The following is an 18,910-nucleotide window of genomic DNA, read 5'->3' on the forward strand; positions in this document are numbered from 1 at the left end:
ATTTTACTTGTTAGATATGTTTTGAACCAACTAGTTGTAAGATAGATATTATCTAACGGCCTCTAACACAACATTATCTGTGTGAAATGCTGTAGACAGAGCATAGACTGGTGTCAAGGTTGTACTGTCCCTTCGCACTGAGAACTGAAATCCAGTCTAGCGAGTAAGCGCTCGATTTCCTGAGCATGCCTCAAGCTTATAACTCTTTTTCTTTCTTTCTTTTTCTTTCTTTCTTTCTTTTTCTTTCTTTCTTTTTCTAAGGTGTGCGTGCGTGTGTGCGTGCGTGCGTGCGTGTTTGTGTGTGCGTGCGTGCGTGTGTTTGGAGGCTTCGTCTTTATACTTGTGAAACAAAACATGTTGTATAAGTCAGCGAGTACACTAGCAGACAGATGCAATAGCTCGAAATTGGACCTAGAAACCTGAACCGCGTAGTTTTGGGGAACACACACTATATTAACATAACCAACAGAAAACAAAACTTAGCAGAAAATAAGGTATTTTAATAAGAATAAAAGCGATACATTTCAAAAACAAAAATTATTATGCTAGCGAAATAATATTAAGATCAAGTAAACGAAATGCACACACAATGCAATATTAAATAAATAAATTAATTAATCGTATATGTATGTATGAAAAAACAACGCACGCACGTACACGCACAAGTCGATAACATACATGTATTCGTGAACATGACCTCCCTCCCACACTTTTCCCAAACTTTCTTCAAACGCCCATGACCCTCATACGAGATCCAAACTAATTAAAATACCCACTTCATAATTTATGTCGCAACAGGATGAAAAGGTTGTTGTGCATACAACAGGTGGGAATACGTAGTAGAATCGAACACCTTCCGTCCTGAACATAATATACGAATGCAATGGATAAGAGCGAAAAAGAACATACTATTATGGACGTTTTGTGTTTAACCAAAAAAACACACAAAAAAAACATGAGAGAAAAAATGAAATATGCATTACGTATAAGTCAGTTTCATGAAATGAATGTTTGCATACTTGTATATTGGTAACATTGTGTCAAAAATAAAATATTGAAATAAACAATATAAAAAATAATGATAATATTATCGTACGATGATGTTGATGATTAGACAAATTTGTATATTTTCGGTCACTGACCAAAAATATAGATTTTTGGGGAACTGAACTATTTTTACCCCAGTTATGACCAGCAACGGAATGTTGACCTTTTAGACTACAAGGAGCGGGATGTCGCCTAGTGGTAAAGCTCTTGCTGTTGATTACGGATCCATTTGGGTTATTTCTCGTTCAAGCAAGTGCACCACGACTGGTATATCAAAGGCCGTGGGATGTGCTATAATTATTTTTGGGATGGTGTATATAAAAGATCCTTTGCAACTAACGGAAAAATGTAGCGTGTTTCCTCTCTAAGACTATATGTCAAAATTACCGAATGCTTGACATCCAATAGCCGATGGATCAATGTACTCTAGTGGTGTCGTCAAACAAAACGAACGTTTTGTTTCAAACTACTTCGTAAACAAATCAATTAATGGTGCGAAGTTAAAAATATAATAATAACAAAATTTAATGCGTTTTTTTTTGGTATCAATGCAAATTTTCAGAGAACTTAATAAATACTTATTTATTTTTAAAAGCACAAAACAAGACTGTCCTTACCTTTGAATGACGTTTTCACAGCATCTTCAGTACCTGCTGTTGTTATCGATAATGTTTTGTTAAATTATTTGGTCAGTTACTTATTTTGTTTCCAAATGTTTGATTAACAAAGGTTGAGTTTGATAGCAATACTGCTAATTATTATTATAAATATTACAGTTGATTATTGGAGAGTTAACAATATAATAAAATATCTGCTCTTTTCTGCAAGAAAACGAAATTATCTGGTTGCAATATTTGTCATGATAACATGTTTCTAAGTGATAGAGCCTTTAGAACAATACCAATGTTTGTATATTCGGTGTCTTTCCGGTCGGCCTCGGACTAGAAAAAAAACCCCAGCCCAATAATTGCATACATAATATAGGGGCAGGTTGTCGTCCAGTGGTGAAGTAGGCTATTTCTCGTTCCATCCAGTGCATCACGACTGGTATATCGAAGACCGTGGTATGTGCTATCCTGTCTGTAGGATGGTGCATATAAAATATATCTTGTTACTAACGGAAACATGCAACAGGTTTTCTCTCTAAGACGATAATTCAAATATACATATATATATATATATATATATATATATATATATATACAGTATATATATATATATATATATATATATATCATATAATATCTTACATTTTCAGTGCAATCAAAGATCAAAATATGTAATATTTTTAAGATCACATATTTTAAGAATTTGATAACTTTGCAAATTAGATGTAAATTAATCGAGGTCACGGCACGAGGTTTATTGACATTTAAGCAAACGTATTTGTGTGACACTCCATAATTGACGTATGCATTCATAGTCATCGAATAAAAACATTTCAATGGCAATTTGACATTGAAAGCTGTCCAGCGTTCAGAAAAAAACACACCCCACGTTAAGCCCTAGTTTGTTTTGATGTAAGGACATCCAAAATGACGTCATTCGAGTTTGACGTCATTTCCATTAAAAAATACACCGCGCCACATATTCTTACGTCATTTGAATATCTAGTAATGGCGGACTGGAATTAAAATTGCGTGTACAGTTTACAAAAACACGTTGTATTAAGCTTGAGATTATATGATAAAGAGATTATTACCCTCGTGTATTTCGGTATCGTCAATATCATATATCAGGAATAAAAATAATGTATTATGCTCGCCAGAGGCTCCTATAATACAATTTTTATTCCTAATATTAAATATATGATATTGATGATACCGAAAAACACTCTGGTAATAAGCTTGTATGTTTGTCTGTCTATTTTATATTGTTCATTCTCTCCGTTTCTCCCCTTCTGTTTCATCCTCTGTCTGTCTGTCTGTCCCTCCCTCCTTCCGTCCCTCCTTCCTTCCGTCCCTCTCTCTCCCTCCCTCCCCTCCCTCTCCCCCCCCCCCTCTCTCTCCCCTCTCTCTCTCTCTCTCTCTCTCTCTCTCTCTCTCTCTCTCTCTCTCTCTCTCTCTCTCTCTCTCTCTCTCTCTCTCTAGGTTGTTACCAGTGTGTTTTTCGGTATCGTCAATATATATTAGGAATAAAAATTGTATTATGCGAGTTATAATTTTATTAAATAATAATTTTAATTTGTTTTACGATCCCTCTCCAAACCTCCCTCAAAGTTCCCTTGGCATTCTGCCTCATGTCATTGCCCCCCCCCCCCCCCCAAATGGATTTTCTGGACCCGCCACTGCCTTCGGTACGTTTGATCATTACCCCCTCCTAAAGCTGCATGTTCGGACGAACGTCATTCTTTTAAAACTGAAAAGTACATTGGAATGGAATGTTTTATTTAACGACGCACTCAACACATTTTATTTACGGATATATGGCGTCGGACATATGGTTAAGAACCACACATATATTGAGAGAGGAAACTCGCTGTCGCTACTCTTTTCGATTAGCAACAAATGATATTTTATATGCACAAACCCACATACGTGACAGTACATACCACGGCCGTTGTTAACCAGTTGTGGAGCACTAGCTGGAACGAGAAATAGCCCAATGGGATCACCGACGGGAATCGATCCTAGATCGATTGCGCACATATATATATTTTTTATAAACACCAACAATAATTACGAGAATTATACATTGATTAAGCTATATCTTTCCTGTTGTGTTTTTAATATTAAAAAATAATAATAAAATACGACTTGCACAGGCTCTATGTTTTATGTCATCTGTTGCTAGATCTGTATTTCGCACCAGCACAGACGCGGTGTTTTGTGACATTCAGTTCAGTATGCTTCATTTTTGACTGGAACCATACTCACCAGACCCAGACTCAGACCCAGACCCAGTTTCGGTGTGTTTTGGGCCTAAGCCCTCGTAACGTTTTTCTACGATCGGCAACCTCTTTTACTAATCCACATTAGCTTACAATTGTTGTAAGTCACAATCAATATGTACAATAGGTTTAGCGATCTTATCTTACAACCGTCGTAAGTTAAAATCAATATTTACAATAAGTCTCTACCTATTTTAGGCTGCAATACTGCGATCGTAAATTAACGCTAAATAATTAATAGAGAGGTATTTATGAATTTTTTAATTCTTATTAAATTTTAACAAGTTAAAACAAGTTTAAATTAGCCCTAAGGAAACCACAATGGCGAATTTCAGTATATATATATATTAAAATTATTTCCTTTGTTGGTTATACTGCTGTTGAATGAACCGAATAAAATTCAGTGGTGTTTATTCACCTCGTATATACTTTCTGTTCTCCAAAATTAGGCTCGAACTCTTCCGAGATAATTTCGAGGTTGACATAATGATTGATTTGATTTCAACTTATTTTCGTGTTTATATCTAATTAAGGTTAAAACACGCTGTCCTGGGCACACACCTCAGCTAACTGGGCTGTCTGTCCAGGACAGTGGATTAGTTATTAATTGTTAGTGGTTAATGACTGTTTGACAGTGATTCATGAGTGCATGTCATCAAAGCTGTATCTATTCCAATGAGCTCTGTCCTGTGCGAAGTTCGATTTAGCAAACTAGTCTGGAAGTAGCAGTGCTCTTTATTGCGGGAAAAATCATGATATAAATATTCAGTAAAGGATCTCGGGAGTGGCCGTCATAAAAAAGCCTATTCAAACACCTCTTACCATGTCCGGCGCCCCACCCCTTCCCTTACACCCCCCCCCTGGATCTGCCCCTGCTAGTCATCGAAATAACTAAATAATTTATTGTTTTTAATGAAAAACAATTAAAAATAGTCTTTATTTGATCAGTTATAAAAAAAAATATTTTGGGATTATGTTAAAAATATATACATTTTTGTTAAAAATGCGCAAAAGTTTACCTTTGTTTGTATTCTCTTTAATAAAGGACAAACAAAAAAGGAGGAATATAATTATAATATAAACTTATATAAATATTCCAAAAATTAATTCCCAATTATATTATTTTCTTCAACTTTTTACACCCCCAATAAAATGATATTTAGCATGCAGTTTCGAGGGCGGATTTTTAATGTTATACCAGACAATACCAGTGGTTGTGCCACCTTTCTTTAACATTCTAAGATCAAACTCTAATAGGTTTGCATAACATATTTAACATAGTACAGGGCATCAAATGAAGGAAGGAAATGTTTTGTTTAACGATGCACACAACACATTTTATTTACGGTTATATGGCGTCAGACATATGGCTAAGGACCACACAGATATTGAGAGAGGGAACCCGCTGTCGCCACTTCATGGGCTACTCTTTTCGATTAGCAACAGGGATCTTTTATATGCACCATCCAACAGACAGGATAGTACATACCACGACCTTTGTTACACCAGCTGTGGAGCACTGGTTGGAACGAGAAATGGGGACACCAAATGAATACCTTTGAACGATGGTCGTTTCTGGATGACCAGCTCTCTTGTAGAACTCTGTGACATTCTCATCAGATGGTTCCATAGTTTTCTACAACATTCTGCTTCTACCACTGGCTACCGTTATTGTTCTGTAAGACATGAAGGTACCGGTCTACAGCCTCGTACACTGTGGGAGACGTCCGTAGTCCTTTATTCTTATCAAACACTCTTGTAAAACTAGTGCAGAGAACAACTATGTGTGACATATACATATATATATATATATATATATCTATGTATGTATGTATGTATGTATGTATGTATGTATGTATGTATGTATGTATGTATGTATGTATGTATGTATGTATGTATGTATGTATGTATGTATGTATATATATATATTATATATATATATATATATATATATATATATATATATATATATATATATATATATACAGTTTGCTAATACTAAACAAAATTTAAAGCCATAGCTCGAAATCCCCCTCCATGCCTGTCATGGACAGAGCACTCTAGCGAAGTCAGAGGTTGTTCCCACGATATGCGTGCTGGTGGAAGCATGCCAAAAATTACCCACACCCACATTTAACGTCACAGATTCTTCATTAACTCTATTTTAACTTTATTCAAATTGAGTGAAAGATATGTAAATTAACTAAACTTTTTACGGGTTAAAACTAGGGTCTGTGCCTTTAATTTGGATAACACTTGACACACGTTACTTTTTCCTGAGTCCCTCGAATAGGAAATGTAACAAGCAAACATAATTAGAACATTTGATTCAAATAATTAGTTTTTTTAATGTTTCCCTTTCTGTCTTTCTCTTTTTGTCGTTCAATCTATTTCTCTCTCACTGTCCATCTTTATCCCTCCTGCATACACATCTATACATCCATCTATACATCCATCTATACATTCATCCATTTATCCTCAACCGAAAATACACTAACCGATCTACCTACCAAACTACCAGTAATAGGTGGGTCACTTGAGCAACATGTATACAAATGAACTAGGTCACGTGACCGCTTGCGATTGGCTGACATTTAACCGTGGGGGCCTGGCCTAATAACGTCACGGCGTAGGGATGCTAACCTCTAAGGGTGGTGTAGGTGCTAACCAGGTTAATGGCTTTGGCAGCTGTTAGAGGAAAGCATCATGACCTCGGTGACCTAACTGGGTTAATGGCTTTGGCAGCTGTCCGAGGAAAGCATCGTGACCTCGGCGACCTAACTGGGTTAATGGATTTGGCGGCTGTCCGAGGAAAGCAGCATGACCTCGGCGACCTAACTGGGTTAATGGATTTGGCAGCTGTCCGAGGAAAGCAGCATGACCTCGGCGACCTAACTGGGTTAATGGATTTGGCAGCTGGGATGACCTTGTTTGTTTAGTTACAACAGACGATGCTAAGACAAGTGCATGTAACGAGCTACTCTCGATTCACTAATATCAAAACCTATATTAGCTCGGCCATTTACCTTTCGACCGACCGTTCAAAATTGCGCCAAATTCCCTCAATCAAAATTGTGCACCCTTTTCTCTTTGGCATTTAACTGCTCCATACAATTCCATAGCACCACCACCACCCCCACCCCCTTTCCTGTCATGGGCGTGCGCTACAACAGCTTGTTCTGAATGTGCACGTAAAACCCTATGACATGACATGACATGACAAGTGCATGTGTACCTTTCCACTGTTCCACGCAACGCTCGCTGCTGATTTTTTTTCCAGATGAGGACTCTTAACGATTATATAGGTCTAAATTACTTCCCAATCTATTGAAGTTGTTATCTCGATAGCCAGGTTATCCTGAACACACATCTCAGCTATTTGTCAAGGATAAAATATCAGGTCTGTAGAATCCAACTAACTCACTTCAGATTTTCTTTTCACGAGTTCTTATACCAGATTTCTGTGAGTGTCAACACATGACCTGAATAGAAATCCAGTAATAATGCCAAGAGAATTATCAGTTTCTGACATCTCTGAAATACAAAACAAAACAAGACAATTTAAACATCGGTGTGAAGGCAGTTGTACTCAAGAAACACTGTTCATATTTATTTTATATTTGAATTCAACAATTTGTCACTCAAATTTCTTTTTAATTGTTTACAAAACAGTAAAATTATACATCATCAATCTTATAGACATCAATTACTTCCATATTTTTGTTATTTTATACTAAATTAATTTAAGAAGTATATAAAGCAACAACCACAAAACAGACCGCAGACACGCCCCAGGAATTGGTTATACATTTTCCTGCCTGTTGAAGTATGTATACGTCCAACTAGCCATGCGAAGTACAGAATATGTTGCTAACAATATTGGAATTTCAGGCTTTAAATATGTATTGGGGTCTGAGGTTTCTATACATCGGAGGTAAGTATTTCTGTAATCTATTTTGAGTTGTGTGTATAGCTTTAGATTCAGGTGTTTCGAAAATATCCTATAGATTATGAAAATGTTAACGACTATCAAAGTGCAAGAACAATTATATTAATAACAATAATAATATCCATCCATCCATCTATCCATCTATATATACATCCATTCATTCAGCCACGAATCAAAATGCACTAACTCACCTACCTATCTACCTACCGACCTACCTCTCTCTATGTTGCGCCCTTACGTTTAAAAATCGCGCTTCTAATATCCGGTGATTAAGTAATAAAAAACATCCAACATATTGAAGTTGAATAGCAGAAAAACAAATGCAGAACAGGACATTGAAATAGACTGTTTAATGTGTTGTATACCTGTGGGTGAATTATCATTTTTAACACATGCTATTCTTTTAAACTGGTGCATAATACAGAATGTAATGCTAAATATGTCATACCACCGACAAGCTGCTAAACATGCACTGTTTGAGTTGTGTTATCAACATTTTGAGATAACCTTTCAAAGTTCCATGTCTACAACTCTTCAACGGGCTGTTCAATATGATTGTGACTTTCTACAGGACGTCGTTTACTCTCGAACACGTTTACAGTAGAATTTGAAATAGAAGCCTGGAAATGGTTTCAAAATTGACAGAAAATTAAGGAAGCATATTTTATCTTGACATAAAAACTTCTGATCTGTGGTAGAAAATGATGGACCAAACCGACCATCGTTTCAGTACCTTCAGTGGATGCTGAATAGTTCCTTTTAACATTTCGTTTTGTATCATGCACTACTTTAAATGTAAATTATATATCAAAGTGAAATTCCATTTATCATCAGAAAACCTGATAAGCTGGTTTTGTACCAATCTAATTTATTCTGAATTGCATACATCTTCCACTATTCAGCATAGTACATTTTGTTTGGTACATGAATAAGATTCACCAATATGTAAACATGCGCGCGTTAGTTTGGTTGACTTTAAGCCAGATTTCGCTTTTAACTACAGTCCTGATTTTTCAAATTCCTTGGTTAAGGCGACGCCACACGATACGAGCTCCTCGTACGAGAATATATCCACGGGAATAACCGATTGCATAACAAAGAAGGACATCGTATTGTTTGTCGTACCCATCAACTATCGCGGTGTGAGGTCGCCTTTACTTTCTTTATTACGTAAGCTTATTTGTAATTAAAATAGACCTGCACTGTTAAACCGTTGAAAATCTGTGCATTTCCTTTCAGTAATGGATAAAAAAACCAAGTTTATTACCCCTCCAGAACCACTAACAATAAAATCTATACTTACATATTTGATACATAATAATTTTTATTGGTGTAATTTAAGTAGGGGAATATTCTCGTAACTCTCCATTCCTGAAAAATAATGAGACTCGGTCCTAGCGGGTCTCGTCTCCATTATATTTCAGGAATAGAGAGTTACTCGGACATTCCTCTGTACAGAATATACCTTTCGCTTCATATTGATTTCGTCAACCTTCTAAGACGTTTACGCTGTATATCCCCCAGTAACCGTTAACCGGCCTATTAACGGGAAATGATTTCTGCACACGCCCATTGTAATGTACGATCGATTTGATAAAATAATGTTTTACCGTGTTCACTTTATTGTTAAAATCAACCAACAAATATTAATATCCATGCCATTTTTTGTTGTGAAGAGATTAAAAGCATGTCGTGGTCTAATGTTGACATTCTTCAGCTACTCCCGTAAACCGGGCTATTGTTTTTCAAGAGTGACCCGTGTCATGCGACGTCACCAAAACTTTGACAATAACAGCGGTGTGGAACTGTTTATTTAGGTTTGTTTAATATTACACGCCGTTTAATACATGCGCACAGTGCAAAATGGCGGTCGTGTATACAGTTGGCTATGTATAAAAGTATTGTGGATGTCTGCTTATCTTTTCCTCATTTGTGCACTTTGTTTTGAAGACGATTTTCTTAATTCAACAAAACTATATTTATGTCAGGGTTCAGTCGCATCCAGATTCCTTAAAAATAAGTCAAATGTAAATATACCGGTTTATGGGGTAGCCCGGTTCACGGTTGTTCACAATACATCGTGGACAATCTTGCCATCATTTTCTAACAGACTCATCTGGCTTCTTGTCATTCTCCTGACATGTACGTGGATGATCTGGAACATCCAGGGACGTGTCATCTACTTCCTCTCTCGCCCGACTGCCGTCACAACAGAAATGAAGTTCAAGGACAAAATGGTATTCCCTAAAGTCACGATATGCAACCAAAACACTTTCAGGTAAAGTAGAATGTCTATGGATTTGAACCCAAGATGTTGATGGGGTGGGTGGCACATAACGTTACGGTTTGTAAGACATTAGTAGACTGCTTAATTCTCTCAAACTCTATACATCCATATCGTTAACAGTACCACAGGTTATTTCTGCCAAACATTTCTTTTACAATCATCAACATATAAACGCAACTATAACTATAACTATAGTAGTAAATAGACTAGAGTATTAGTGTTGTATTACTGTGCTGTTTTGTGTGTTTATGTGTCTATGATTGTGTGTACACACGAACGTATTTGAACCGAGAAAAAGAAATACACCTTGTATTGTAAACCACATTCTAGGGCTGTAACTAGGATTTTCTCTTTGGAAGGTGGGGGGGGGGGGGGGGGGGGGCAGACGAATTCTGCGCATACTGTAACTCCTCAAACGGTTAAGAAGAGGATTTTCTCCTATTTTTACCAGATAGCTTTTTGGGGGGGCTGGTCCCTTGACATCCCACCACACACCCTCCCCGCTAGCTACGGCCCTGCATTGCAATCACTATTAACATCGTATAAAGTACAAATATGTAATATGGGATTGAATACCAGTACTGTGATATTTAATACCAGTAACGCGGTTATCTGAAGTCTTGACACAATGGATGAGGGAATGTGTTGCAGTCACTCTCTTCTGTTAATGTTTCTAGAGAGAGAGAGAGAGAGAGAGAGAGAGAGAGAGAGAGAGAGAGAGAGAGAGAGAGAGAGAGAGAGAGAGAGAGAGAGATTTGTAAATAATGAAAGCATTTCCTCTGCATTAATGCAAGACTTTAGTTGATTCTTGTTTGATATATTAAAAAATATGAACCCAGTCTCGTCTTTTTAACCCAAAGCACGAACTATTTAATGAAATGTTTGTAGATCGACCACCGTTGATCAAATTTGGTCCAGTCACAATTGCGAAATGTAATTAAAAGTTTTTTTTTTTTTAAACGATTGTACATTTGGTACTACCCCAATACACTTCCTCCTGTATATATACTGCTTTGCAAGTAATATAATTAAATTTAATATATCATCTGCCCTATGATTATCATGTATTTGAAATATTATATCTGTAACAGTGAAATGGAGATGTGTAATATGAGTACATTCTTTTTTTAGCAATCCCTGTAGGTTTTGCCAAAATGTTTGTATTAATGGACAGAACCAAAATAAATGAATAAGAGTTTCTGGAACAGATTTACAGAATGAACATTTGTCATCTTGTTGAATTTTTATTTTACAGAGAAATGAGTTTGTAGATAGTATTCGGTGTTCTAATCTATACTGCAACCACTTCAAATTCGTGTCCTTAGTTATTTTATGGTAAAGACTATATGCTTTTTTTTCAGTTAAACGAATTTGTAAGAAAAAGTTCATTAATCCATTTCTTTTGTGAGATTGGTTTGCAGTTGTTTTTTGAAAGAATGTTATAAATTCTCTGACAACCTTTCTTGTCTTGTAACAGAATTTTTGTCGGGATAGGTATTGGTGGTCTTTGTATATTACAGTTATACTTATTGAAAACATATTTATTTATTAAGTCCCTTACTGCATTTAAAAGTCCTTGTATTTCTATAACATTTGTGTCCTGTAGTATATTGTGTATGTAGTCTACCTTTTGTATCTTACCTTCATTATCAATTAGATCATATATGAAGACAATTCCTTTTTCAAACCATTTTTTATAGAGTATGTGTTTGCCTCCGACCTTCACACCTTCGTTATACCATATAGGTTGATGTAAAATATCTATCCATGACGTTATTTGTATTTTATTTTAAAAGATAGCCCATGCCTGAAATGTGTCATGCCAAAATATATTATCCAATATTCTTAATTTTTGTTTTACAAATTCCGTTCCAAAATTAACGAAGTTATGCACATTTGGATATGTCAGTTTTAAAAGATATGTCCATTTTGATTCTTTATGTATATATCTCCGAAACCATGACACTTTTAATGCATTTATAAAATAATGTATTTTAAACATCTTGAGTCCTCCTTCTTCATATTGTTTAATTATTATGTTACTCTTTATTCTATCAATTGAACCATTCCAAATAAACTTTAAAAATAAATTGTTTAGTTCGTTGATAGTTTGATATGTCGGGTTAGGCAATGTTAAAATTAATGGTTAATTTTGGCCATTGCTAAATTTACAACTACTATTCTACCAAATGGAGTTAATAGTCTTTTAGACCACTGTATTAATAAGTTTTTTATTTTCTTATTTTCTTATTGTAATTGACAGTTACCATATCTGTAAGACTAGTAGAAAAATCAACTCCCAGTAAGTTGAACATTCCTTTATCCCAAGTCAATTTTAAATCTGGACAGAGTATTTCGTTGCTATTTTTCCGACTAGCAAACCATATAATCTTAGTTTTATCTATGTTTGCATGAAGGCCGGAGGCATTTGCATAGAATTTTAAAATTTGAAGGCAATATCGTAAATACTGTTCTGTTGCATCTAGGGTAATTGTTGTGTCATCTGCATATTGTGATATAAGAAACTCTTGATTTCCAATTGAAATCCCTTTAATATGATTATTTGTTCTTATTAACAAAGCTAAAATTTCTGCACGAGTACGAAAATATATGGTGACAATGGGTCTCCTTGTCTACATCCTCTAGATATTTTGAACCATTCAGTTGTTTGTCCATTTACAATTACACAGGATTTAATATTAAAATAAAACGTTTCTATCCATTTTTTAATAGAATCTCCGAAATTTAAAAAAATCAAAAGTCTTTCGAATGAAAGGCCAGGCAACAGAATCAAATGCTTTCTCAAAATCAATTAACAAAAGAAGACCTGGAATTTTATTCTTTTCTGTATAATGAAATAAGTCATAGAGATTTCTAATGTTTTTCTAATGTTTGGTCTTCATTTATTAAGCAAGGTAAAACAGTTTTAATTCTGTTGGCTATGCAACCTGATGCTATTTTATATGAGACATTTAGCAAAGATATAGGTCTCCAATTTTTAAAAATATTGTTTATTTTTGTCCTTTTTGGGAATACATGTTATAACGCCTTCTTTTTGAGTTGATGAGAGTTCACCTATATGATAACTATAATTTATTGCTTTAGTAAGATACGTACCTATATCTGTCCAATTTAAAAAAAAAAGAATTCTGCTGTGAACCCATCGGACCCTGGACTTTTATTATTTGTCATGTTTTTTTAAACAAGATAGTATTTCATCTTCTTTAAGCAACCCTTCCAGGTTATTCTTTTGTTGTTCAGTAAGTTTTGGTACATGTGAAAAGTTCAATATTTCTTCTAAATTAACATCATTAATAGGTCTGGATTTATAAAGATTTTCAAAAAATAGCTTTACTTCCTTCGTAATTTCAGTTTCAGTTTTAGTTAATAGACCATTTGATTTGAATACATTTGGCATAGTTTTACTTATATAGTTACGATTTTCCATATTACAAAAATATTTTGTCGGTTTTTCTCCTTCATCTATCTATTTACTACGAGATCTTATTATTTGCCCCTGTAGCTTTTTGTCTCTAATCTTTCTAAGTTCAGTACGTTTTTCTTCTAAAATAATTCTGTCTATGTTATGCTCTTTTTCTAATTTTGTTATTTCTTCTATTAGTTCGCTTTCTGTTTTATCTGTTAGCTTTTTCATATAGCTAGAGTAAGAAATAGTTTTGCCTCGTATTTCCATAAGTAGCACTTCTAAAAAAAGTTGATCATTGATAGATAAACCTGGCAAGTCGGTATTAGTTGTATTAGCGTCTTGATCAATTTTTGTTACAGTATATTGTGTTTTGACATTTTCTATTACTTGTTTTACAGTTTGTACATATTCTTTATCCTTCAATAATGAGTTATTAAATTTCCAAAATGTTTTTCTTTTATTTGGTTTTGAGTGTATAAGTTTAAAAACAACCATTGAATGGTCAGTCCTATAACCTGTTTCAATATAAGCTTCTCCTATTTGTGTTAGAAAGGTATCTGTTACAAGAATAAAATCTAACCGTCCTTGTTTATTACCATTATAAGTTCTCCATGTGAATTCTTTTTTCTCAATATTAAGTTCCCTCCAGACGTCAACTAGATTGAATTCTGTACATAGCCTTCTGTTAATGTTGGTATCATTCATTATTTCTTTCCATCAGTGTAAGGAGGGCGGGACGTAGCCCAGTGGTTAGGGGTGCAACGATACGGTCAAAACCGTATTGCGATATATTGCGATATAAGAAACTGTATTGCAATATGTATTGCAATATAATTGATATTATTTATGGGGTTTTTTTTTTTTTAATGAAAATAGAAGGCATAACTTTTTAATGATCTTTATTAGTTTCAGCTGTCAGGCTAAATGTTTTAGGCCATATTTTTATTTTTTAACACAATACTAGTCTACTATAACACTGGCGTGACGGTGTCAAACTATTGATGATGATGATGATGATGATGATAACTAATTTAACGTGTCCATATACCACTAGGGTTTCGAACACGCCCATCCCGAGTCCGACCTCCGATAAGATCGGTGGCCTGACTCGGGATGGAGGGGGGGGGGGGGGGGGGGGATGAAAATGGGCAGAATTTTGAAAATAGCAATTAGTAAAAAAGTTAATAGAATAAAAAAAGAAAGAAAAAAAGGTTACAATCCAAAAATAAAAAAGAATTGACTGCTCGGCCGAATATTTATATAATTTGGAGCATTTTAGAAGGAAAGTCCAAAATTAAATAAGAGAAAGAAGAGAGGATTGGACTATTTAATAATATTTAAAAAAAAAAGAAAGTAATTTCGACATAAAATTTTGAACGCAGATCTAAAAGTTTAAAGTCCGATCGATATGTCCACGCGAGTGGCCTCGTTAAGGCCGTTTGGGTGCACAGCTTAAAGGGACGAGATAGGTTGCATCCCGTCAAGAAAACCCCTAGATTGACAGTCGATAGACGTTGAAGGTGTACTGCTGTGCTGAAATACAGATCTTGAGAAGCCGGATCTGTCTGAACGAGAGAGAGTATCAGACTAGGTTATAGTCCAGTCGTCATGGGTTGGTATAGTGGTGCGGACGGGCCCGACTCCGGAGGATACGAGATGGTATCACTATAAAGCAAGGTAAAGTCTAGAAAAAGAGTAGTAGGGGCCGACCCCGCTTCCTATTTCTTCTTAGAGTGGGGCGGTCAATCTTCCAGTACTGCTAGGACAGGCTCGGACATGTAGAGACTAAACGCGAACAACCGTGGCGTTCTGCAGAATGGCCGTCATACGAGTCACGAAAAAAACCTGTCGACAGTCAGACGGAGAAATGACGTGAAAGCAAGGAATCTCGCTAAAAAAGAATCCAACCTGATGGTGCAGGCTGTCGAAATGAGAAGCGTTCCAGCGTTCAATCAGTTCCAATGGCCGCATACATTCCAGTAGAAAACTTCATTTCGCTGACAAAAACAACGAAATGAGGGACCCCCCCAAGTCGAGCACACGAAAGCACGCGCAGTGTGCACAAGCGAAACAAACACGTCTTACCGCGTGGAGCTCCAGACTGTGAATGGTCAAACTATTCATAAATTGTCACATTCGGAAATCCTTACTATCGGGCTTTTCCGTTGCTGCTCGCTTAACATGGAAATGTACGTATTGAGTCACAATGTTTCGCCAGATCGACCGAACCAGAGCCGCGGTTATTAGCCGAGGTATTTTGAACGATCGGCCGAAATATTCCGAGTTCAGTGAAAAACAGCGAAGTGTGATTCTCATTTGTTGGTTTATTTCTTTGAAGATGATAGCCGTAGCCGTAGCCGTAGCCGTATTCCAACGTTAATGAACAACGAATGATAATGTGTAAGTAACAAAACATTTATTTGTAATTATCGTTAACTGGTTATTTTCACTGGACTTTTGACACGTTTTGTTTAGAAGTTAGAACCAAGTATAACCGACCTATCACTTCGTATGCCAACAAGTAAGCCGACTACGCTTGACGTGATTGTTACATTTCCTGTCATCACCAATTAATAAAATGATGTGGTTTTTGTTTGTTTGTTTGCCTATTTCAACTCAAATAAGTTACAAGGAAAAAAAATCGCGGTACGCAAAACTGTACCGCGGTTCGTATCGAGCTGATCAATTATCGCGGTATACCGGTATACCGGTTTATCGTTGCAGCACTACCAGTGGTAAAGTGCTCGCTTGATGCGCTGTCGGTCTAGGATCAATCCCTGTCGGTGGGCCCATTAGGCTACTTCTCGCTTTAACCAGTGCACCACGACTGGTATATCAAAGGCCGTGGTATATGATATCCTGTCTATGGGATAGTGCATACAAACGATCCCTTGCTACTAATGAACAAAATTAGCGGGTTTCCTTTCTAAGACTATATGTCAAAATAACAAAAATGTTTGACCTCCAATGGTCTATGATACATTAGTCAACGTGCTCTAGTGGCGTCGTTAAAAATCCAAACGGGTTCACTTTCAGATCCAGTAAAGTGTACAACGAGACGACTGGACCGCGGACGTCTGCCTCGCTGTATGAGGCAATAGACCGGTACATGCAGGTCCTACAAGACGACACTGGACACCAGTCTGCGAGACAGAAATTTATTGAGAGATATGGAGAACTTCTGTCAGATAAGAACGTCAGGGAGTTCTACAGACGTGTGGCTCACCAAAAGAATACGTTCATTAACAGGTTTGTTTGTGCGTTGGTGCATTGGTGCGTGTATGTATGTGTGTGCGTTGTATTAATTCCTTGACCCCCTAAAAGCCGGTCCTAGACATCAACCAGTTTGTCATAGGTAATAAAATATCATATATATTGCCAGTTCTGTTTTTACAGGCTTCTTGGGCGCCATCTTGGATATTTCAAAATTTTCACGGGTGCCAACTTTGTACTTTCTGAATCTTCAATTAACATCTTCTAAACATCCAAAAACACACAAAAAAACTCATTGAAAGTTTGGCAAACAAAGTACTAGTTTAAATTTCCTGATTGCCATTTTATTTTGACCTTTGACCGTGACCTGACCTTGACGTCTAAATGGGGAGGCACCTCTTAAAAGTTTTCTACATGTTTAGGGTAAATATATGCCTAATATACTGCTTTTAAACAGCTTTTCTGGATGTCTAAATCTAAATTTGACCTTTGACGTTCACCTGATCTTGACCGTGACCTCTAAAATTGGGTAGCCCATCTAAAAGGTTAGTACTGTCGTCAAGTACAACTATGCCAAATTTTATGCTTTGGGTCAGCAAGTCACGATCATTCCCCTAACCCACTCCACTAATGGTTCGTTCGTTCGTATGTATGTCACAATGTTTTATTTCACTATTCATAGATCTGTGATATAGGCAGCATATATGTTGATGATTTATTATATTATTCACAGTTAGAGTATATCTTTATTGTGTTAATAATCATATTTTTAGATTTAATTAGTTTTAATATTGCGAGACAGGGAAGAGGGAATCGGGTATACGACGTGTAACCGAGATGAACCACATCATTACTAGAGATTTCTCATATCCTGTCTGCTTGATATATTTTTAGATGCATGTGGAAAGGTCGAAAGTGTGGTCCAGAACATTTCATAGAGGTTTTCACTAACATGGGAGTTTGTTACCAGTTCAATACAAGTACAGATGACATGGTCGTAGACAAAGCAAGTAAGCAGTATTAAGAATTTATTACAAACAGGAACATACTCAGAGCGGATCCAGGAAATAGTTCATGGGACCAAGGGCAAACGTACACCTGGACCAACTCCCTGAAAAGAATACTTCAATGAAAATGTGAACAAATTGTTACAAAAAGGGACACTTCAATTGTTTTACGGGTAGAGAGGGCTCCCTAGTCCCCTCCATTGACAACTGTGCCACACAACCGGCACTACACTTCAAAAGATGATGCTGGAATAAGGATTTAATGAACTGTTCTGTCTTTCAGATAAAGATGGCGGATTAGACCTGATGCTGTTTGTTGATTAGTATGACTACATGCGGGGTCCTCAGACCTCAGTTGGGGCTCTTGTCGTCATCACTGACCAAAGCGAAACCGAGGCTTTAGCAAAGGAACAGGGCATTGGGGTGAACGTCGGTCAGTCTGTTTCTATTGGTCTTCAAAAGAGTGAAGTACGTAACACATATTGCTGTCTGCTTTTTTTTTAATATGTCTGTGTGTATCTAGTGCCTTTCTTTTTGTCAGCAATCTCTATGTATTATTTTGTCCATATCTCATGAAAAAAACAACCAAAACGAGTCAGTGTAAAATATAACTCTCAACGACAAAACCTTGTAACACATGATCAGGGCCGTATAACCGCACAGTGCAGCGTTGAATGGGCATTTGGCAAAATAGTAGATGATTCCGTAAATATTTATCCAGTGACTCGTCTATAAAATGACAGCCACGGCCAAACAGATCCTTTACTGGATATTTGATCCCTTTTGCTTCGCCACAAAGAGGTCTGCCATAAAGAGGTCTGCCAATCTAAAATTAGTTTACTAAATCAGAGCTAATTAGAATATGTACAGCTGTGATGACATGCACCCGTGAATCACTGTCATAACAGTGATGATATCAGGTGTTCACGAAGAAAGTTCAGCATATCTTTCCCCACCCGGTGGCACCCATTATGAGTACTGCCACAACAGCTGTGAAGTCGGTCACTATATTGTTTCTGCTCCAGCATTTAGCTTCTCTATGGTGCTTTCGAGAAAAAGGTGTTATGAACTGTATTCATGTCGGTTAATG

At 36.4% G+C, this 18,910-nt stretch overlaps 1 protein-coding gene across 1 annotated transcript; it reads left to right on the forward strand.

Moving 5' to 3' along the window:
- Positions 1-6,612: 6,612 nt before the first annotated feature.
- LOC121374750 (acid-sensing ion channel 1B-like) lies at positions 6,613-18,144 on the forward strand. Its single transcript, XM_041501858.1, has 5 exons — positions 6,613-6,866; positions 9,997-10,164; positions 16,637-16,849; positions 17,708-17,823; positions 18,104-18,144. The coding sequence occupies exons 1-5, from the start codon at positions 6,613-6,615 to the stop codon at positions 18,142-18,144; spliced, it is 792 nt and encodes a 263-aa protein (XP_041357792.1).
- Positions 18,145-18,910: the final 766 nt, after the last annotated feature.

Source organism: Gigantopelta aegis, chromosome 6 (assembly GCF_016097555.1).
Source record: "Gigantopelta aegis isolate Gae_Host chromosome 6, Gae_host_genome, whole genome shotgun sequence".
Taxonomy (NCBI): Eukaryota; Metazoa; Mollusca; class Gastropoda; order Neomphalida; family Peltospiridae; genus Gigantopelta; species Gigantopelta aegis.

What these genes read in the sequence shown, in the direction of transcription:
- LOC121374750 (XM_041501858.1), top strand. Translation starts at nt 6,613, where the DNA reads ATGGCTTTGGCAGCTGTTAGAGGAAAGCATCATGACCTCGGTGACCTA. An exon ending in TTGGCAGCTGGGATGACCTT is followed by an intron (nt 6,867 to 9,996) that starts GTTTGTTTAGTT and finishes ATTTTCTAACAG; the next exon opens with ACTCATCTGGCTTCTTGTCA. An exon ending in CATGGTCGTAGACAAAGCAA is followed by an intron (nt 17,824 to 18,103) that starts GTAAGCAGTATT and finishes TCTGTCTTTCAG; the next exon opens with ATAAAGATGGCGGATTAGAC.